Source organism: Myotis nattereri, assembly GCF_964212035.1.
Source record: "Myotis nattereri genome assembly, chromosome: 7".
NCBI lineage: Eukaryota > Metazoa > Chordata > Mammalia > Chiroptera > Vespertilionidae > Myotis > Myotis nattereri.
In genome coordinates this window covers 14,271,239-14,294,892 of record NC_138082.1, presented here as the reverse complement: position 1 = coordinate 14,294,892, position 23,654 = coordinate 14,271,239, and the positions used below count along the sequence as shown (strand labels likewise).

Genomic DNA, 23,654 nt, shown 5'->3' with positions numbered 1-23,654 from the left:
CAAGAAAAAAAAAGATATGCTGATAAAACATTGACAGCGATATTTAATATATTAATAGTAATGCTGTGCTGTATTCAACATGTCACAACCAAAAATGCTCAGGATAAAACACAACACAATTCTACAAACTGTGTCTCACATACTGCCACCAGCAACTTAATTTCTCACTAGTTTCACAACTGTCTTGGCATTTCTATCATTATATAGCCAAAGGACTTCTTCTTATTATTCTTTAAAAGTCTGTTCTCATTTTCTACTGGTTCTCTTTCCCAAAATCTTTGTCTAGAACCCCCTGAATAGCTTGTGATGTTGTTCTTAGTTGGAGAAAATTAGCCAGCCAGACTCAGTCACGGTGATTTATTGGGTTCTACAGCAAATTAAGCCAGTAACATCCCTAAAGGCAGAACTGACAAAACTGAAGCTGTCTTACTCTCTGAGCACATCAAGAGGAAGCAGGGATCTTTGGGAAAGACAGTCAAGCTGGCAAAAACACATGAAGCAGGGAAAGAAGAGACAGATAGGAGATGGACTGACTCCACAAGAGAAGCCATAGGCCTAAGGAAGTGAGCAGGTCTGCTGAGGACAGAACATTACGGACATCACTCCATTGCAGGGCCACCAGAGTCCAAGCTCATTCAGTGACACATACACACACACTCTTGGGATCTGCCCATCATTGGAGCAACTGGGCATCTCCTGGGAGGGGTGTTGCAGAGGGAAATATGGATCTCTGAAGGCTGAACTAGATACTTCAAAGGCCTTTCCTCACTTCGGAGACATAGTATTACTATCCAGCATGGGTAATGTGTCTGTGTTTACCATTTTATTTTCAACCAATGCACTTCATAACTTATGTTAAATGATCAAATGTTTTGCACAATATATTGAAATGACTGATTCAACTTAAATATTAACTTTGTTCTAAATTAGAGGCTACTAACACTTCTAAGTGCTGGTAGCTCAACTGGACAAATGGCCTCGGATACTAATCTCCATAGGAATGATGCACCCAGGTCACAACAGCATAGAATGTCCAGCATTCTAAGGCCTAGCAGGACATTCCGGACAGTACGCTTCTGCTGAATTCTTGAATTCCTTACCCTTATCATCGTGGGAAGGCAATCTTTGTTAAGCAATAGACTACCTGAGTCAGAGCCACATGCTCTGTTTAACCCCTTTGGTATGACCCATTGCAATGCAAACTTCAACATTCAGGGTTGGATTTAAGATTTTATTAAAAAAATAAATGTTAGTTAAACTATAACATACTCACAAATTCTGAAAAGTCCACATAGCAGGACTGAGATATTTTCTGGAGATCAGCAGGAAAACTGCCAGGAATTTTTGGTTATATCACCAAGACCAAGAGGTTTTTTTTTTGTTGTTGTTGTTTTTTCCTCATCATATGTTCAAAAACGTCAACATGTCAGAGTCTCAAAACTGACACACCCAGGGCATCAGACCCATGCTAACTAAATGTCCAAGGACCACAGTTATAACTAAAATGTCTTTGTATGGACAATAATAACCAGAACTGGAACAATGACCACCAGGCTCCCGTGGCTGTAACCAGCACATTCTTTCCCTGCAGGCAGAAAGAGTGGGAAGCCAAATTATGAGCTGAGTACAGAACGAAAACAAAAGATGCCTATTCTCGAGGAATATTTTATGTAGGACATGACAGCCCTGACGAAGCTGCCATCTTTCTCTTCAACCAGAAATAATTCTTTGGTTGTATATATGCATGTATGTCATTGTATGTATGGCCACATACATTTTCTTCCAGATTCAAAGCCGATCTCTCAACAAGTCATGTTTACCAAATTCCCCCTCTCTGACACTTGTTTTTTATGATATGATCAAAGCAGATTTCCCAAGTTCACACTTTCCTCCACTATGTAAGATTGTGAAGGGAAACAAAAGTATGTATTAATGATATGACAACTTATAAATTAGTCTCCTATTCAAACATCTCTTTTAAACCCCGAGACCCCCTCCCTCACCACCATACCTCCCATGGTGGCAAACATTTAAAATACAATTCAAATACATTTGATTCCATTGCAAAGTAAGACTGCAAATCTCACAAAAGTGGAAGGCTTCATGATATCAAGGAAAGTGAATTTGGTAAAGCAGCTGGCAAATGATCTATAAAGTTAAACAAAGGAAAGTAAGTTAACAGGGACAATGACTATACTGATGCTTTAGAAGAGAATACTTTGAATATCAAATAATTAATTGAGACCCTTGGGAAAACTGGTGAAACCCTCAAAAATTTTTACAAAATGACTCTCTTTTTGATTACGGTATAAAAGTCAAATGTGAAATAAACCATGTTATAAGGTGCTTCACATTTTGTAGAAAATAATTAAGCCAACAATAATCTCCTTGATTTATTACTTATTCATTTTAATATGCACATGGTTGTACTTACAACATAAATTTTGTTCAATATAGGATTGAATAAATGTATTTTAGTAACACTGCGTTTTATTTTTTTAAAACGTCCCCAGCAAACCTTTTTCTCACTAATTGTTCTGAAATGTGGTTCCTGTTTTAAGTAGCTTTTCTTTAAGGAGGCTTTACTAGTGCTAATCACACAGTGCTAATAAAGACTTCCTATACTAATGAGGCAGAACTTTTCTAGTAGTAACTTTCTGATGGCTTAATTGTGTCTATTTACATATTAAAATTTTACTCCTTTGTTCATAAAATATCCTCCTCTTTCCATTTTTTGTGGGGAGGTAACTTACTTACGCTTAGGTGTTTCCTGTAGGATCACTTCCAAAGGGTGACATTATTAAAAGTAATATTAGTGTCTCCAAAGGCAACTCACGTAGAGGACACAGACTTTGGAATCAACTTGGAGTCAGACTTACCTTAGAATCTGCTTCTGCCACTAAATAGACATATATGGTAATGAGCAAATTATGTGTCCTCTCTGAACTTGGGTATCTTCCAATAGTGAAAATGAAGCAAAATAGCTTCCTAACAAGATTGTGGTGAAGGTCAGATGTGAACGTGTGTAAATCGCCATGTACAGAGAAGGCATTCAATATGCAGCTGTTGTAGCAGTACTGTTTTTTATTTGTTTGACTGCCAAAGTTCCCTTGTGATCTTAATTTGTTGATTACTTTATACTTTCAGAATCTTTGCATGTGTTTTGCAATGTGCATCTAGGGTTGCTAGGCTATAAAAAGTAGTTAGGCTATATTTAAAAGTAGCTAAATGTGACTAATATTGAAAATGTACCTTCAGGAATGCCTTGTTGCGTAAATCTCTTAGAATGAATTCTAAATTCTCCTGTAAAGTTTTGAAAAAGTCATAATGAGGTTTTCAGAATCTACATTGTGAAACTTTGGTTGACTCTTCTGTAAGTTAGATGGTTGATATTTACGTGGGGAAAACCTCAATGAAAGCCCCCCTTCTCCACATGCAAACAATTTTTATAAACAAATCTTGACTTAAAAGCAAGAAACCGTCTTTTATCACACAGAGACCCCCACGCAGAGCACAATCTTGAAAGTCAGATGCTTCTGGATTGGAACTCCTGCTCAAATGCTTCTTGGTTTTGTGACCCCAATTGACCTACCTAATATTTCTAAACTGGGTATCTTTATCCATGAAGTTGAAGGTAATAATAATACCTACCTCAGGGTTGTTGTGAGGATATCTATACTAATAAAAGAGTAATATGCTAATTAGACTGGACACCTTCCAGATGTCCTTCTAAACAAAGCCACAGTGGTGGGGGCCGAGGCAGAGGCGGTTAGGGGCGATCAGGCCAGCACGGAGGGCAGTTAAGGGTGATCAGGCCGGCAGGGGAGGGTAGGTAGGGGCAATCAGGCTGGCAGGCAGAGGTGGTTAGGGGTGATCAGGTCGGCAGGTGAGCAGTTAGGAGCTAGCGGTACCAGATTGCGAGAGGGATGATCCGACTGCTGGTTTAGGCCCAATCATTGGGCCTAAACCAACAGTTGGACATCCCCTGAGGGGTCCCGGATTGGAGTGTGTGCAGGCCGGTCTGAGGGACACCTCCCCCTCTTCCCCCCGCCCATGCATACATTTCGTGCACTGGGCCTCTAGTTTCATATAAAATGTTCATGTGTCCATATAGCCCAGCACATAAAAGGTGCTTAATAATTTATTAACTATTTTTTGGTAAAATCTTCAAATTCACAAGTTAACAGGTATGTCATGCTTTGTTCAAAAATGGTAAAGTGTAACAAAAACAAAAATTAAGTCCAATTGAGGTTCAAACATCAAATTATAGGCTTTGGTCTTTTGCCCTTGGAGTTTCCTATATCTGAGCCTTCCTCTCCTTCCTCTATTACTTCCCCCATGAACTTCATTTCTGCCCCAATGCTTCTCAATGGCCTCCTCCCCACCCCCTGCACATAACAAAACAGCGAGGGGTGGGGGCAGTGGGGGTGGGGAGGCCTTATTACACATTGGCAAGGGGATTCTACCTCCTCTCCTTCTCCAAGACTCTGGCATGTACCTCCATGGGTCCGATTAGTTCAGATATTATTCCATTTACTTAGCTAAAGCCAGGAGGTACCAATGGTTGACATTTGGTATTTACCTAATAGCACCAGAGACTATACACTAGGGGAGTTACAAACATTATTTTGACTCTTCATAACAACTAGGCAAGGTAGATACCACCTTCCCTATTTTTAAGATGGGTAGGCAGAGGGTCTGAGCTGGTAAGTTGCTCAAAGTCACACAACTATGGTCATGTCAGCACCAATGACCATAAGGATCAAGTTAATGCATTAATCGGGATGCGATGGCTCTAAGTGGTTTTCTGCTTCTGGGAAAGGCCTGTCCTGTCTTCCAGAGAGGCCAGCAGCCCTCTCATGCTGGTGCTAACGCATATCTGTGCTATCATGCCATCTTATTCATGTATGACTTTTAACCTTTTTTAAAAAAATATTTTTATTAATTTCAGAGAGAAGGGAGAGGGAGAGAGAGAAAAACATCAATGATGAGAATCATTGGTCTGCTGCCTCCTGCACGCCCCACACTGGGGATGGAGCCCCAACCCACGCGTGTGCCCTGAATGGGAATCCAATGGTGACCTCCTGGTTCATAGGCTCATGCTCAACCACTGAGCCACGCGGGCAGGGCACTTTTAACCTTTTAATACCATTTATCGCCCAGCACCACCAACGTGTATACATAATACTAAATGTACCAAGGTCCTCATGCATACCACGCATACACACAGCAATAATGCACGGCTATACAATGTATGTTGTAGACTTGATAAACAGAACCCCAGATATCAAAAAGTAAGTAAACGACCCTTTCCTCAACCCCAGTAATTTCTACTTAATGTCCCCTAGCAAATACTGCATTTTCAAATTGTGCTCGTTCTAGAAAGCAGAATCTTTCAAATACTGTGATGTGGAGTCCCACAGAGTCAGAAGGAGGGAAAGCTGAGAAGGGCCATTAAGGGGGATGTGTTTCTTCCATTCCGGGAAGAATTAAGTTTCTCGTCTCTGAATAAGTACCGAATCCGGCAATCATTCCAAAAGTGGAAGTTCAGCTCACAGTGCATTTGGGGGAAGCGTGAAGTGCACTAACCATTTAAGGTCAAGAAAACAATCGGTCAGCCCTAACCACCAGCGCTGCGCAGGGTTTTCACCTAAGAGACAACAGGGTCTCGGTCCGCACATCTCTTTGTTATTCCGGCTCCAGAACAAGGCGGTTTCCCCTCCCGGCGGACACCTCTCCCGAAGCCACACGGGGAGCCTCACGTGGAACCCCCCTAGAAAGCTGCCGGCTCCCGCCTGCACCCAGGTTCCCTCTAGTCTTTTTAATGCACTTAAGGCAAATGCCCCTCCTCTGAGAGAGGGACTCCCCGCCGCCTGGCACCCGCGGGGGTCAGGAGCCCGGGCGGCGGCGCGCACGGGCGCGCGGGGCGGGGACGCGCAGCGCGGGGCGGGCCGGGCGGTCTGCGCGCCGCTCCCCTTTGTTAGGAGCCTGCGTGCAGCACTTCCTCCTCGGGCGCTCGCGCTCTGCACCCGGGCAGCCCGTGGGGCATTTGTGAAGGTTTTTTTTGGTGCCTTTTTCTTTCTTTTTTCGGTTTACTTTTTAGCAAGGGAGGATCTCCCCGGCACGGCCTCTCCCTCGCGGTTCCGGAGGCCCCGGTGCCTAGGAGCGAGGCGGGGCGGGGAAGTGTCGTTGCCTCCGGCCGACGGCGTCTCCGCCGGTCGGCCGCCCGCTCCTCCTCCAGGAGGCATCCTAACCCCGCGGTCCGGACGTCCACCTCCGGACCGGCCGCGTCCACGCCAGAATGGCGACGCGGGCCCCCCGGGCTCCACCGGGCACCTCGGCGCGGGTCGGAGGCCGGTACTCGGCCGAGCCCGGCCGCCCAGGCGTCCCGGTGCCGGAGCGGTCGTCGCCGGGACCCTCCCAGTCCCTCGCGCTCGCGCTCCCGTCCGGGCAGCGGCGGCCGGGCCCCTTATATAGCCCTCTAAAAATAGCTCGCCGCGCGCCGCCTTGTGAGGCAGAGGGGAGATTCTCCGCGCGCCAATCCGCGCCCGCCGCCAGGGCCAAGCCCCGCCTCGGGCCCCGTTCCGCGCTGCCCATTGGTCCTCAGTGACTTCATGAGCCCCCTGTTTACCTTACATGGTCACACGCGGTCTAAAGGACGCCCTCCTCCGAGATCCCACGGCTGCGCGCAGAGCGGGGCGGAGGGAGGGGGGTTTGGGGAGGGGGAAGAGCAGGAGGAGGAGAAAAGGAGGAGGAGGGGGGAGGGGGAGAGACTACAAACTAGCAAGGATGGGGTGGGGGTGGGGAGGGAAGGGAAGGGGGGGTGGGGAGAGAAGCGATCGCGAGAGAGAAAAAAAAAAGCAACCTCCCAAAATAAAGAGCAAAGATTGCATTAGGAGCGAAGAGCGCTGCAGAAATAGATGGCAGCTTCGTGTCAGTGAGTTTGCATCCCCCTTCCCGGTCCACGCGCTGGAGTGATTGGAGCCCGGGAAGGGAATTGTTACTCCCGTGGAGAAGTCCCCTTTTCCTGGCAGCCGTCTGCACTGTACACGCTGGATGCCTCTCTCCATCCACCCCACTCACTCTCTCCTCTCTCACCTCCTCTCTCCCTCTCTTCTGCATTGATTTTTTTTTTCTTCTTTCCCTTTTTAGTTGACTGAAACAAAACAAAACAAAAGGGCCACTGGATGTCTGCCTTCTTGGGGGGTGAGCCAGACAGACTGACAAACAAACAGACCCAACTGTGTTCCGGGGAGGGTTTCTCCTCCCGCTTTGCCCGGCAGCAGCAGCATGGACGTGTTGGCTAGTTATAGTATATTCCAGGAGCTACAACTTGTCCACGACACCGGCTACTTCTCAGCTTTGCCATCCCTGGAGGAGACCTGGCAGCAGGTGAATGATTTAAATTACTTGTGTAAATCGTGTGGTGGCGGCGGAGACGCAGGGGCTGCGTTGGTGTGGGTTTCGGGTTTGAATTTTTGGTTTGTTTGATCCCCCCCAACCTTTTTTTTTTTTTAGGGGGGGGCTGTTGTTTCAAATGTTTTTGGAAACAGTCATCTGCGTTTACCTCTCCACCCACCCCCTAACCCCGTACTGTGCCGAGCGGAGCAGCCCGGCGAGCTGCCTGCGTCTCAGTCACCAACACACATCCCTGCGCACACGCTGTCGGGCTCCCGGTCCCCCAGCAGAGACCTGCCTAACTTCTGGGGTTCGGAGGAGCCCAGTGGGGACGCGGTTGAGGGTTTTACGAGCGGTGGCTGACAGGATAGCGCGTCCGTCCATGCACGAGCTTGGAACCTTCAACCCGGTGCATTTTTTTGTGCTGACAACCATCAGATTAGGGGGGCGGGGGGGCGAGGGGAGGTAGCATCAATAAAGAAGGGGAACTTGATTTGGGGATTGGAAGGTGGGCAGCAGCGGGAGAGAGGAGCCCGGGGATAAAGATACTCCGGGAGGAGGACGGGAAGCTGTGTCTCCAACGCTGACCGGGCATTGTCGGTGTCCCCAGAGCCATGCCCCCAGAAGGAAAACAGCCCCTACGTGTGTCCTTGTTTCTCTTTTTGTTTTGTTTTGTGTGGGGTCCCTCTCCAGTTGGACAGCACAACCTCCGACAAAGGACAGTCCGTGCTTGCGTGCCTCTGACTTTGTCTCGGAGGACTCGTTCAACTCCTAGGATGCTGAAGGGCACCGATGCCAAGTTGTCCCAGGGAGGGCTCAGTGGGGCTGGTGACAAGTTCGCTGGGCTTTGTGAAGTGGAATAAAGTGCTGGTCAGCGGAAAGTACTAGTGATCTGCTGCGGAAACTGGTTTTCTCAGCCAGGATTAGGAGCTGCTGAGGGGGACCTTCTGCAGGAAAGATGGTGGGTGGGAGGTGGGAGGTTGGGGGGGGGGGCATGGGTATTTTTTGAAAATTCTACAACGTGCATGAAGGAAAGGCCAACGAAACGGGTTGGATTTACACAGGGGAAGTGTGAACTTGCACAGTGCATCTCGGAGAAGCCCGCTTGCCCTTGGGGAGGGCTACGGAGGCTTGGTGTGTGGCTGCTCTTGTAACTTCGCTCTGTGACAGCAGCTTGTTAAGGCTAATGAACGGCTGATTTTCCTCTGCCAGGATCCAAAGCAGGATTGCCAGTTTGAGGCTGGGCTGTAACAGTGGCTGCTTTAGCGAGTGAGGTTTGGCTTTTGGTACCACCGGCCGGCGGCTAAGCTGATCCTGACTGTACTATTGTTGCTAGCCGCTGCGGACCCCGATGAGAGCCTGCCAGTTTCCCTCCAGGTACTGGCCTCTGGTGTCTGTGTGTCCACACATGCATTCCCGCCCAAGGATGCTTGACTTTGTCTCCCTCTAAATGCACACACAGTTCGCACGTTTTTAGCCTAAGGCGTGTTTCTTCAGGGCATCCTTTCCCCCATCCTTAATAAAACTGTCTCCGGAAGGGTCTCGCTACATCTTCTTCCTCCTTTTAGTTCGCATCCCAATTAAACCGAAATGCCAGAATTTCATTTTCTGAACTAGCCTTCATTTCCCACTGTCAGCCCCACTGGTGTCAAATGGTTGGGCATTAACAACTGTCTAGACAGGTTAGGAAGGGAATCTGTTGATTTAGTCAGCCTGCCTAAGGCAGCTCTTGTTTGTGACTAACTGTTAAGCAGTGTTGGAGGGAAGAAAGTTGGCTTTATTTGTTTCAACGTTCCCTCCAGATGAATCACACAACTTTGTTTTGGTTCAAGTTTTCACAGTAGTAAAGCCTGCTTTTGGGGGAAGGCCTCTCCAGAGGAAACTTGCTTTTCTAGAGTGGCTTAGGCCATCTCTGAGAAAGTCTAGATCTGTAAACAAACATCACTGGTTTGATAATTAGGGGATGTCTTCCCTCTATTGTTTCCTCAGAAGCCTTTTCCTTACCCCCTGCCCTCCCTCCCCCCCTCAACCCACCCCCTTCCAGGAACCTCTTTCACCACCGCCTCCCTCCTTATGTCTTGCCTTAACCCTCTCCAACTGCCAGCTACCCTCATCTTAAAAGCCTTTGCCAAGCTGTGCCAGAGGCACACACATACCGAAACATAACTTGTGGGGAAGCACTCCTAAATAGCATATGGCTCCGAGGAGCTTTCTTCTGTGGGCTCTAGAGTCACAGCTGCTCTATATAAAGGTGACTCTGAGTCTTAAGTTCATACTGATGACAAAACCTCCAACCTCTATCTCTTCCTTCCCCCTTTTTCCTACCCCCCCCCCTTTCCTTCTTCTGAGTGCGAGGAGGGGGGAGTACTTATATGCACTGTTGGTTCCAAATCAACCATCAGATGGTGAAATTTTGAGGCTCCTTTGCTCAAAAAGGCTCAAGAAGGTTGCTACAAAGAACCCCAGGCAGGAGGAAGTTTCCTCATGCTCTGGAGTAATCAGATTTTAGAGGTCAAATAAGGAGCAATTAGGAGATGTTCTTCTGAAAGTGAGCAGTGTACCTGGTTTGGAGGAGATGAGTGAAATACAGAGATTCCAATAATCTGATTTGATTTCGTTTATAGAGAAAGAATGGCTTGGACGATAAACCCAAGAACATCTGTGCATTTGAAAATTGAGGATGAACTATTTGAGGATTTTATTTTAAACATATGGTCTGAGATAACTGTCTTGCTTAATAGTCAGTGAGCCTTCGACGGCCCTCCTGTCACGGATTCATATTTTGATATTGAGTTTTCGGGCAATGATACCTTATCCACATACAACTCCAACTCTGAAAATCATTGCGGGTATAATTTTAAAATCCAGATGGACTTCCTACATTAACTGCTCTCCACTCCTGGGCTCTGACTGCATACTTAAGCAGTTGGCCCAAGTAACATCATCTCTGCCTGTCATACAACTATAAATTACACTGTGCTTATGTGGTCTATTATTTTATGGAATTCAGCTGACGCATAAGTCTTAAGGCTACCAGTCTTAACCTCTTTGGAAACTTGCAGGAAAATTTTCCAAGAGCTGTCTGAGCAAAAGTAGGAAAAAGTCAAAAGTATGACAGAAGCTAGAGTAGCTTATAGGGGGTACCACTTGGCGATGGATAAAAGAAGAGCCATTCATGAGTTTTGTTGGCAATAGAAAACATGCTTTTCTGGACCCACTGTTGAGTTATAAATAAAAGGGATTTAATAAAATTTTCTTGGTTGTTTGCCTTCGGGAAGCTACAGAGACTTTTAGAATTTGGATATATTCTTTATCCCCAGCCTGCTATTCCATCAGTGCAGGTCAAGTAATGATTTGCACTTAGCTGTGCCGTCTACATCTTTTTTTGCACTTAGCTGTGCTTCATGCCACTGAGGAGCATGGTATGTTTACTTGAAATCTCTTATGGAATTATGCTTGTTGTTAATGCTGATTCATAATTGGCAGATGGGGTCAGTTTCAGGCCTCCCTTTTGCTCAGAGAAAATTTTCCACTGCTACTGGAAACAAATAAATAAATCATAGAATATTCCTCCCTCCTCCCCCATTTCCCCATTGTTTTAAACTAATGGCGTACTTGGCTACTGTAAGAACTAAAACGTCCCCACAGCACTGCGATTTCAACTCGGCTTCAGACATCCTGAAACACTTTTACAAGGGCCTTCGGTACGAGGCATCTCCAGGGGACAACCTACAAAAATGGTTGTCTTCCAAGAACAGCCTCGTGGTACAAGGGAGGGGATTAGCTCTGTGAGCTGTGCTGCTTCTCCCTGTCTCAGGTGATCTTGCCTTCGCACACTGCCTTCTGTAGGCCTGAGCAGCCAGGTGCTGTCTCAGCCAGAAAGACAAAGCCAGCCGGAGGGTCCCTGCATCCGCAGGTTTGCCTCTGTCCCCAATTTGCAGAAACCCTTGTCATGAATTAGAATTTCTTGGCAACAGCACCACCCAGGGAAATTTGTAGACACAAAGGAGCCTTGCTAACCACACTGAAAGGATAAAATAGCTGTTGCTTTGTAAAAAAAAAAAAAAAAAAAAAAAAAAAAGTGATTTGTGTGCTCTTCAGTTACCATAAGTCTGTATATTGTTTTTATTTGGAACAGTGTCTTGGTAGATGGAATAAAAAAATTAGAATTGCCCGTTATCTAGAATTTCTGTATAAGGATGCAATCACGAAATAAAAGGTAGCTTTGCAAATGAAAGCACATGTGAATGCAATCAATCACACGCCTAGCCTTTCTTTAATAGATTCACTCCCATGTTCTTTACAATAGATACATCTTTGTGTAGGTGTAGGGGTTCTCAACCATTATCATTCACTCAACTTGTTTGCTGTTTGGTGTCTGCAAGTGGGTCAGTGTTACACTGCAGATATTTTTGCTACATCTGTCCTTAGTGGGCAGTGTGTGTGTGTGTTTGGGGGGGTATAAAGGAAGTGGTGACTTCTTTGTTCTCCCTGAAACTCCCACCCCCACTTCTTACCCTGATGGAGAATGTGATGTTGGGGTCCAATCCATTTAAAGGGCAGGACAGAAGATGCGCTGTGACAGCCTCACCCTGAAATGATTTATGTATGGGCATGTCAGAGACCTTCAGCTCCAAATGGGGCTCTTGCTCCCTCCAGCCCATTCTAAATATAAGTGCCAGTGGGGCCTATTTGCCTGTCCACTTAAACGGGAAGAGTTTAGCGAGGGTCCTAATGGGGCTTTTAGTAGCCATTCTCTTATAAATCTTCAGGTTCTGCTCCCTTCAGAGAATTCCTGTGTTTTAAATGTTGAGTACAAGGAGGCATTGCAGTCTTCTTGAATCACTCCGTGCCTACTGGGGGAAGAAGAACGCAGCTTACTCTGGCCGGTCTCAGCTGGCTGGTGTTGGTAGGATAGCCGACCACGCGGGTTAGTACATGCCCCCTCTCTCTGCAGTTTGCAGCACGTGTAAGGTTTTTTTTTTTTTTTGTTTGTTTTTTTAAATCACCTTTGCTGAATCCCAGGACTGGCAAATGCAGAAACCTCCTTGGTGATTCTGGTTCACTCCGTTATAGCAGCTAGCATGTGTGCTGGGACTGGGACTTGCTGAAAGTTTAGGACAGCTCCCCAACTTAACCTGAGTGGTGCCAGGAGGGTGAGGGGTGGAGATTTAGTCTCTACAAATAAATCCCTTTGCTTTCCCAGATCAGTCAGCGAGTGCTTGCTTAGCATAAGCAGGTGGAGACATTTTAACCCAGATTATCAAATCTTATCAAGTACAGTCATTAGGAAGCTCCACAACCACGTGTGCTAGTATCTAATCATTAAAGTTGCAGGTCACACTGACAAGTTAAGAAACCCTCCTCCGCCCAGTGACATTGTGTGTTATCTTAGAACATCCACAGGAGAAAACATCCTTATTCAATTTAGTGTAAGAGATTATTATGCTAAGCAGAATAGGCCAGTCAGAGGAAGGCAAATTATCACACGATCTCACTTATACGTGGAATCTAATGAACAAAATAAACTGACGAACAAAATAGGTCCAGAGGCTTGGATACATGGAACAGACTGACAGATCTCAGAGGGGAGAGGGGAAGGGGGACGGGAAGAGATTAACCAGAGAATTTACATGCATATAGGCATAGCCCATGGACACACACAATAGTGTGGTGAAGGCCTGCGGTGGGGAAGGGATTGGGTGGAGGGGGGAAAGGAGAGTGGAATGGGGGACATCGGTAACACTGTCAACAATTCAAAAAAGAGTCCCCGCAGTAAAGTATTGCCGTTAACAGGACATGCTTTTACCTAACGTTGGTCATGATCTTGCTCCTCCCCCTACTTTGCCTTTATTTTCTGCTGCTGATTTGGAGAACTGTTTTTATTGCCGTGAGTCCTTTTTGGTTTCCTCACTTGGTGTTTTGGTGTGACCCTGAGAACTTGGTCCTGCTTCCTAATGACTGTGTATTGTGTCTGTTGCGCTCTCGTCCATGACATGTGTGCTGTGTCCAGGTTACAGCTGAGCAGCAGTGGGATATGGGGCCAGGATCAGCCTGCTGGCGATGTGAGTGACTTCTCATTTCATAGTGAAACCATTCCTGACTGACCTGGGAGATGCACCCGGGCCCACCTTGTGGCGTTTTCTTTGTTTATACTAACATGTGGACAATATTTCGCAGTAAGTGTTTCATCCCTTGATCGGGTTATGTGCAAAGTACTGTTTGGGTGACACAAAGTTGAACTGGATTTGGATTCTGCCTTTGATGGGCTTGACTCCAGTGGGGGAGAACAAGCATGTTCAAAATTAAGCAATAAAAAACTAGAATCCAAATGCCAAAGTAAAGAAATTTTAAGTCCTCTGAGTTTTTGAACACTGACCTCTGTGTATTTGCACTTACCACTTTGTTACAACCTTGTTTATAAAACATGCCTGAATTTTACCAGGTTCTGTTGTTCGTTTAGCTAATGGCATGTCAGGGGCTGGTGGCCCTTTTAGGACAGATGAGTGTACAGTGTGGAAACACATGTCTATCCATAATGGCCAGGAAACAGCATCCATGTCTGTGTCATTCGGAAGTGATTAGAGGTAATTAACATAATTAGTGTGGAGCCATATGCAATATCTATTTCTGAGTATGGGTTTATTGACATTTCCTGAGGGTCATATTGAAAGTCAGGCCCCAGGCCTTATACCAGAGCTAGGAGCATACGCTTTTAGAATTTCTTATCCTAAAAGGGTCTTCAAACACTAGGGTTGCGCCAAGTGGTGGTTAAAGCCAGACAAGGCATTGATCCTCCAAGATCACCTACTGTTGTATCACCAAAGGGCCCAGGATGCTTGGATGCCGAGATCAGTTCACTTGCTGATCCCCACAGTAAACTTTTAGTCACTTATCATTCTTTCCTCCGCTCTCACTCTCTCTCCCCTTAAAGGGCGGCAAGAAAATCTTGGCTTTGACTTTGGACAGTACTAGTACATGGAATTGTGGAATTGTTTGGGCCCTAAATGAATATCTTGAAGAAGGCTTATATATGTAACTTAATCCCTTTTCCACGTTTAATAATGTGTGGTAACCTGGAAAATGTATGTTGTCCGGAATAACAAAACAGAGTAACAGAAACTTCCAATTATAACTTGAGTCGTATACAAAAAAGAAAGTACTGTCACTTGAATAATAACCAACGGAGTGGGAATAAAGTGGGGGCGGAGAGTAACTGAGGCAATGTGATGGGGAGTTGGATGGGTGATGGAACTGGATTTTTACGTAGAAAGCGTCAAATGTGAAATGGCTTTGTCTCTGACCCCTTTCCCACAAAGGGGCTGCAGGAAGCTGTAACAGCAATCATGTGCCAGTTCAGAAAAACCTTTTTAGAAGTGTTTTCAGATTTCTTGAGAGGATTGGCTAGGCAGTGAGGTTGTAATGTTTTAAACAGAAAATACTGAATATTGTGATAAGCAGTTGAGGAAGAAAGTCAGCTTCTAGGAGTCTTTTTAAAGGGTCCTTTTGAGGCTAGAGGTTGAAGCAGGCCTCGTTTTCACAGTGTCCCCAGTGAGGAAAGGCAACATAGGGTTGCTTTCCGCTCCTTTGCCCAGCGAGTGTTTGCCCTTCTCGACCCAATCTCTGGTAGTTATGATGGTGAAAATTCTTGTTGATTTCCAAGAATTTGTTTCACCTCTAAGATCTTCAAAACGGAAATTTCCATCCCAAATGGAGGCTACTTCATTTCCTCAAAGCGATAATCTACATCTCCAACTTTGGATATTTTTCTGAGTTTCAGGCTCACGTGTTTGAATTGGAAACACGGGACTGACAATACTATGGGCTTTTGGGGTTGTCCCAGGATCACTAGCTTAAACTCATCAACCTCTTCCCTTCTTTTCCTGGCTTTCTGATTTCTTGATATGAGTTTTCTTCCTGTATCTAGGTTTGAAGCTTCAGTCATCTTTGGCTCCTCTCTTTCTCTTAAATCTAATCAGTTGAGAAATCCTGTTGATTTGCCTCCTCCCATACTTCACATTCTTCAACTTTCTATTCCCTCTGCCATTGCCCGAAGGCAGCCCCTGTCACCTCCCCTAGATTGACTTTCTACTTCCATCACCATGGTTCCAAATTGTCAGTGGTGCCCTGTTACACAGAGGATCCAGCAAAACTTCTAAGAGTCAAGACATTCCAAGACTAGGTTTAGAGAATAGTGGCCAGTTTCCCCCTTTCATGTGTAGTAAATGCCATCCGAATGGATGACTGTGCTTTTCCTGTTTCTGTTTTTATGTCATTTCCGTCAGCCTTTTCCTTCCTTCCTCTTCACATCTGATTCTCTTTGTCCAAATTCTACCCATCCTTTAACATGATGTCCCATCTTGTAGGAAACTCCACCCCTTTTCCTTGGCCAACAATAATTGCTACTATTACATTCTTGGGTAGAACTTTTTACTTCCTCCTGCTGCTTTTAAGTTTTCTCTGGTAGTACAGCTTTCCTTTTAATTTTATTTTTTTCCTTCCTGTCTTAGTTTTCCAGTTGGATTGTATGATGTAGAGCAGACTTGATACCTTGGTTATAATTTTGATAATATACTTTTGGTATAGAACTCATCAGGTTCTTAAAGAGTGTTGTGCTAGGCATTCAATGGATATTTAAGGATTATCATATGACTTGATTTAAGATTTGCCTGTGTCTATAGCAATGGTTTTCAACTGTGGGGCACCCCAGACCAACTAAATCAGTATTCAGTTGGTAGAATGGATAGGTGTCAATGTTTTTTTAAAGCTAATAGGTGATTCTAATATGTAGCCATGGCTTATAGGGTTAATATATATACATGAGAGTTGTAGGCGTCTACTCTATGTATAGAAATAGTTAATTTCTTATGTAATTGAATGTAAGTGTAACAGAGGTTTATAGTAAAGCCGGGCAATACTGGTGGATGTAGTTGATATAGTTCATGTAGCTCATTGATTAATAGTGACTGCTTAAGTGTTATTTCATCCTTTTTGTTTTGGTTTTCCTCACCTTATAGTATCTAATGCTCATTTGGCTCACATTTCCTGTGACCCACTAGAGGTTTGCTTAACCTGGTCAAATTCCATTTCTGGTACCTTTGTGATGTTGGGCATTAAACTTTGGCCATGCTGTGCTTCAAATAATTCATTCTTGGAAGGCCCTTGACCATGATTTTCTACTTACCTCAGCCTGCGCTTTGGTTGTATGAACATATATTGGATGATGCCGGATGGGCATTAGGTAGTAGCTCTCCATATTTCTTACTGACCTCAGTATTTGGAAGTAGACTCTGTTTATAAGGAATTTCCAAGGACCCATGTTTCTAGTAAGAGCAGCAAAAATAAACTGTGGGAGAATTGCCACTGAGGACATTCAGGCAAGGAGGCTGCCTCCCCGTCTGTGAAGGCTTAACTCTTGAGGCAATGACCATGGGCATGTGGTGATCTTCACAAAGCAGCCTTAGAAATGCCTCTATTTCAGACTGTAATGTTTGCCAAAATGCATGTACTGTAGCTACATCCTTTCATCTATAAACTGTCTTTGATGGGGGTAAGAAAGAACATCATGCGAAGAGCTCAGAGCTTAGGGTTGAAGGATGCCTTTTGGGAAGCTCGATCCAGCTGTGAAAACTGCAATTAGCCGTGCAGCAATTGCTCTGGAAGGGAGTGCCCGCCTGCTCCTGCTCCTGGTCCTGACCCCACTCCCACCCTCACCTTCCAGAGCCCGGTTAGCAGGAGTTCAATGGACGGGTCACAGCGCTGGCTCTCAGTTTGGAGAGGCAGCACATTTGCTCAGTGTACAAAGGAGTAGAATTACGTTCCATCTACTTTTACCTTTTGAGCTTTTGTTCTTGGTTCATGTGGTCACGGTAGACCCTGTTAATAGAGCGCGGCTCCTGCGTATGGGGGTGAAGATGCCTTCTGTGAGGAGGTCTCAATGCAGATATGATTCTCCTGTGAGCTACCTGAGGTGCTACTCAATGTAAATTTGAGTCGCTGGCTTCATTACTGTGTTCCAAGGTTGTTCAGCCCTGGCCTGTGCCTTTGCCTCTCTATGTCAAGGTGCTCGTTTTCTCTAATATGGACCAAGAGATGATTGCTCTTGTTTGCTTGTGAAAGTCTAACAAACATCTTTATTGAGCTTTTTGTTCTCAAAGGCTTAGGGTGTTTTGCTCACAATCTCATCATTGGCACATTCCTTCTGTAACTAAGGAGCAGGCAGATGTTACAGAATTTCCCTTTCAGAGGTGAGAACATGGGGCAGAGGAAGATTTAGCAAGTTGTCTTAATGTGGCTACAAAGCAAATGACTTGCAAAACCAGTGGTGGAACACACTTTCCCCTTCCCTCTTTCCACTTGGCTAATCTTCCTATCATCATAATAAGCATCATAATAATACCTAATATATATCAGATACTTCAAAGAGATAATATCTTTTGAGCACCTTATATGCAGCATTTCATTCAGTACTCACAACCACCCTGTGTATTACATATTCTGTTTATTCCCATTTTGCAGACGGAGACATTGAGGTTAGAGATGTTAAATGGCTTGCCTGAAGTCACACAACTTGGAAGTGGCTGGTCCAGGATCTAGACCTGGGACGTCAGCTCAACACTAAATTTTTACATTTATATTCACTCCTCCTCAGGTAGTAGGCACCAAGCCAGAAGCCTGAGCCTGGCAACCAATGGACCTGTAGGGAGCTGCATGGTTCTCTGGTCTTTTTACTGGGCTTTGGTTTTCTCACTATAAAAAGACTAGATTGTGCTAAATTTCCTTAAGGCCACAATGTTTTGTAGTAGATAAATTACGTGGAGGCTTTGAAATCTGGCAGAGCTGGATCCTTGAGAAAGACACATAACATCTTTGAGTCCCATTCCATCATCTGTGAAATGGAGTTAGTCAGGCCTACATGAGGCCAGGCAAGTTCTCTGGTCCTATGTCTGGCACGTAGCATTCACTCAACAAATGCTCCTTTCTCCCCTATTTTCAACTATTCTTGTCCCTTCAGTGCTCTTTTTCTAAATAGTATCACTTGTCTCTCTAAGACAAGGGTGGGGAGCATCCAGACTGTGGGCTGTATAAGGCCCAGGAAATCATTTGGTCTGGCCCTGCCAAGGCATTCAGGATGAATAAATTAAATATTTGACCAAAATTTAGCAGGTTCAATTTTAAGTTGATAATTTTGTATGGCCCAGGAATGATGTTATAAATATCTAAATGGCCCTTGGCATTAAAAAGGTTCCCCTCCCCTGCTCTAAGGTCCCAGTGATCCTGGCATATCTAAGAGAAGGTGAATGATGGGGGCGAGGCAAGGGAGTGTGCTGAGCATTGGACATGGTATTCTTTTATCCACCCGCAGGAGAGGCTCTCATGAAGTGACTTGTATTTAGAACTGGGGAAAAACAAGCAATACTCATTATCCCCAGAACTGACCTTAGTTTGACATCCTTGGAATTTGCTTGGCCTGCTCATGCAAATAACCAACCCGTTCCCCTTTCTTCCTCTCCAGTTTTACTTATGACTTACTGCTAAGTTTTTCCAGCATACAGTTATTTTTTTAAGGGCCAGAATTAGGCACATATAACATAATACAGTACTGGTTACTATACCTGCCATTTCTGCCTTACCTGATGACTGAGCTTACAGCAGCTTATGAGAGTGAATGAGGTTTTATGAGATCTATAAATATCTCAGATAGGATTTTTATTTCATTTCCCCCCTTCAAATAAGACATAATGGAAGCACTCACATACACAAGGAATATTTTTTCTGTGATAAAGTAGGGTGTTTTTGAATTGGCCTCTGAGAAGCAATAATTTGATGTGGTGGTTCGTGTTGGGAGTTCTGTGGGGGAGGGGGAAGAATCATGCATATGTTGCTATAAAACTCAAAGATTATTTCCTCATATTGAAGGTTTAGCCCAGCACCTATGGAGAGATTTATTTCAGAGATGCCAGTCCTGCGTGCAGGCTGCATTTCCTCCTTCCCAGGGGTATGTATTTGTGTTTTCGTAGATACATAGAAATCATTGGCTGGCTGGGGTGGGGGTGGAGGGCTCCCCGAAAGGATGTTTTCAGTTGTCCCAAGGGAAGATGTTCTCATCCTTCTCCCCACTTCCTGGATTTCCTGGGAAGATTTCATACTACTTAATAGATCGCAATGAGATTTTTTTCTCTTGAAAAAAAAGTCTTAAGCTTACACAATTTTAAAAAATGCACATTAACCAATACCAAAAATAATTTTTTAAAAATCTTGCTCTTTGAGGGTATCTAACAAGGAACCCTGAACTTACAAATTTTAAAAAATGTTTTTTTTTTTATTTTAAAAGAATAAATGGCATCAACTTGTTATGGTATTTAGATTTCTTTGGATACATTTGAAAGACTGAAGGAACTATTTTATTTTATTATTTTTTAAAATCTGTATTGTTGAGATCATTACAGATGCCCCTCTATTCCCCCCCCCCCCCCCCCCCCCCCGCATTGCCTCCCTCCACCCAGTTCCCACCCCAGGCCTTTACAATCCTATTGTCTGTGTCCATAGGTAATGCATATAAGATCTTTGTTTAATCTCTTCCCGCACCCCCACCCCCCTTCTCTCTGAGAATCATCAGTCTGTTCCATTTCCATGCCTCTGATTCTATTTTATTCACCAGTTTATTCTGTTCATTAGATTTCTTATTCGTTTATTTTGATTTTTAGATTCAGTTGTTGATAGGTATGTATTTGTTGCCATTTTGTTTTTCATATTTTTTATCTTTTTCTTTTTCTTCTTCTTCCTCTTCTTAAAGAATACCCTTCAACATTTCATATAATACTGGTTTGGTGGTGACGAACTCCTTTAGCTTTTTCTTATCTATGAAGCTCTTTGTCTGACCTTCAGTTCTAAATGATAGCTTGCTGGGTTTGAGTAATCTTGATTGTAGGTCCTTGCTATTCATCACGTTGAATATTTCTTGCCACTCCCTTTTGGCCTGCATAGTTTCTGTTGAGAAATCAGCTGACAATCGTATGGGTATTCTCTTGTAGGTAACTGAGTTTCTTTCTCTTGCTGCTTTTAAGATTCTCTCTTTGTCTTTTGCTCTTGGCATTTTAATTATGATGTGTCTTGGTGTGGTTCTCTTTGTGTTCCTCTTGTTTGGGGTTCTCTGTGCTTCCTGGACTTGTAAGTCTATTTCTTTCACCAGGTAGGGGGAGTTTTCTGTCATTATTTCTTCAAATAGGTTTTCAATATCTTGCTCTCTCTTTTCTTCTGGCACCCCCATAATATGAATATTGGTATGCTTGAAATTGTCCCAGAGGCTCCTTACACTATCTTTATATTTCTAGAATCTTACTTGTTTGCTCTTCTGGTTGGGTGTTTTTTGCTTCCTCGTATTTCAAATTGTTGACTTGATTCTCAGAATCCTCTACTCTACTGTTGAATCCTGTATGTTATCCTTTATTTTAGTCAGTGTATGCTTAATTTCTGACTGGTCCATTTCCATGTGTTTGGCCTTCTCACTAAGATCCTTGAAAGTCTCGCTTTCAAGATTCTTGAGTAACCTTATAACTGTGGTTTTGAACTCTATATTCAGTAGTTTGCTTTCTTCCATTTCTTTCATTTGTGACATGTTTCTTTATCTCCGCATTTTGGCTGCTTCCCTGTGTTTGTTTCTATGTATTAGAGCTGCTGTGGTCTCCTTGAGTTGGTAGAGTTGCCTTGTGTAGTAGGTATTCTATAGGGCCCAGTGGCTCAGCCTCCCCAGTCACCTGAGCTGGGAACTCCAGGTGCACCCCTTTGTGGGCTGTGAACACAGTCTTCTTATAGTTGAGCCTTGATCGCTATTGGTATCACTGGGGGAATTGACCTCCAGGCCAATTGGCTGTGAGGACCAATTGTGACTACAGTGGGAGAGCTGCTGTGCAGGAGACACCCCTATGGAGCAGGACTTGCTTCAGGGGGGGCTTTGGTGCTCACTGAATCTTCCCCTTGAGTATGTCGCTTGTGGATATGTAGAGTTTTAATCTGATATGGTCTGACACTGACCACTGGGTACACTGGCTCTTGGGTCTCCAGGGAGGTGCAAAGTCAGCCACGGCCTGGGGCCACCCAGCAGGAGTTACAGAGAGATCTTCAGATTCCTCCTCTTTGTATCAGGTTTGGAAGTGTCCAGATGAGGTTCAGCTATGAAGCAAGGCAGGCTGGGGCTGGTTTGGGGCTCCCTGACCCAGCTGCAGCTTGTTTCAGATTTTTAAGGACAGGCCATTCATATGCAAAAGCAGCTGCAGGCAGCTTGGGTGGGGTTATAAATTGGATGGGGAGGGGTCTTAGGGAATCACCAGGACAGAGCAAACAGAAATGGCTGCCAGTCAGACCTGCGACCAGGGAAGTCCCAGCACCGGAACAATGATCTCTACGAGTACTTCCATCTCTCCTGGGAGAAAGCCACCCCCAAGTTCCTATCCAGATGCCAGACAAATGTGTCCCCCAGAGCCTTTCCCTGGTGCCGGAGCTCAGAGGAAGCAGGATCTTGTAAGTTCAGTTCATGGTGCCAGCCTTTTAAGAGGAGCAGCTGTGTCTCCAATAGCCTCTGTGTCACTGAGCCCCAATCTGCACTGGTTTTTAGACCCTGTAGTTACGGGGACTTCTTTTCCCAGCTCTGGGACTCTGGGTTGGGGGTTGGTGTGGGGCTGGGACCCCTTGATCCTCTTGACGGCCTCCGCAGAGACAGTCTCCCTCCTGATGAAAAAAGTGGACCATGTGGGTGCCAGACCCACCGGTTCCGCACCTCTGCACCTCCTGCCAGTCTCCGTGCGCTTTCTTTTTGTATTTCTCTAGTTGTAGGACTTCCATTCAGCCAGCTTTCCAGCGGTTCTGGATGATGGTTGTTCTGTATTTTAGTTTTAATTTTGATGTGGTTGTGGGAGGCGGCAAGTACAGATGTTTACTTACGCTGCCATCTTGGTTCCTCTACCTAAAAAATGTATTTTTAAAAATAAGCTGTGAGGGTTCTAAGTACTTCACTTCTATCTGTAAAATGGAAGTCAGATGGTCCATTTGCCGTATGTTGTTTGGGGCCATTATGACAAATTTACAGATTTAACTATTTTTTTTTGAAAACTTGAATATCTCACTCTATGACTATTTAGGGTTTTTGTTTCTTGGTGTTCTTTTTAGAACAACCTCTCCCTACATACATCTTCCCCCAGTTCTCAATCGCTTTGTGTTTAATTAGGTGATAATTCAGTGTTTTCTCTGAAGTAATAAAAACCGTGTGAGCTTAGTACATCTGAACCAAAGGCATGCAGAGGATTTTTACCTAATGATGTTTAATTTTTTCTATTTAACAGCATCTCCGTGTGCAACTTTGGTATGGCTACATACACGCACTCTTCTGTGCTTTTCATTAACTGATAGGACTTCTCTGATACTCAGTGTCCTCGTGTGTATATTGTGGGGTAGAGTTGGGAACAGTTACATGATCAGAGAACAAACAGGAAGCGCCTAGGCTAAACTGGCGTGGAGAGGTGTTTTATTTGGCCAACATACATGTTTCAATTTTCTTTTTAACTTGAATGCTTTTAGACAGATGGTGCACTCTTCAATTAACCTGGTCCCCACTATTTCCACCTTGCTTCATTTCTGATCTCTGGCCTGGTGAGCATGCATTGGAGTTTGTGACCCTCAGATTGGCAGGCCTCTCAGGTCCCTTCTTCTCCAGAACGCTGTGATTCGAGGACACTCTTCATTTCTCCATCTCAAGCTGACTTGCTTTCTACTCTCACCCAGAATCTGTTTTCAGTTCTTTTTAGATTTCTCTGCCTTGTTCAATGTCTTTGTCCAGATCCCTGTTTTATAAAGCAGCTTCCAAATTGCATGTCAATTTCTCCTAGTTATCCAGGTTCTGTTGTAGATCATTGAAATCTGGGATGGAAAAGACCATCTGGTTTACCCCTCTCCCCTCCTGGGCTGAGCAGTTGCTCCAGAGCATGTTCATTCCTTATTGGCTGGTATTTGCAACATTGTCCAATTTGGAAACTGACTCTAAGTTTCCTGAGCACACAGCCTCTTTTCGGTCTAAATGTGAGCGAATGGGACAATACAAAACAAAAAAAAATTTTTTTTTCAGTGGGACAGCCCTCATTAACAAATGACCACTATTGTCATGGTTTCTTTTCTCACTCCCAGAGACCCAAGTGGTCAGCAGTGAGAAAAGCTCCTTTTCGTGGGAGAAAAGCATGTGACCGGTTCTGAGGTTTCTTAGTCTG

General features: G+C 44.6%; 1 protein-coding gene across 4 annotated transcripts in view; it reads left to right on the top strand.

Moving 5' to 3' along the window:
• Positions 1–6,818: 6,818 nt before the first annotated feature.
• The window catches only part of KLF7 (KLF transcription factor 7), a gene marked incomplete at both ends in the record, with an annotated part of 92,285 nt that continues 75,449 nt past the window's right edge, over positions 6,819–23,654 (top strand). Inside the window, 2 exons of one of the 4 annotated variants that reach the window (XM_081096212.1) lie at positions 6,819–6,937; positions 7,153–7,392. In XM_081096212.1, coding sequence (XP_080952338.1) covers positions 7,291–7,392 — 102 coding nt within the window. Of the gene's footprint in view, positions 7,393–23,654 lie in introns of all 4 variants that reach the window. The other 3 variants (XM_081096211.1, XM_081096210.1, XM_081096213.1) reach the window with 3 other exon arrangements.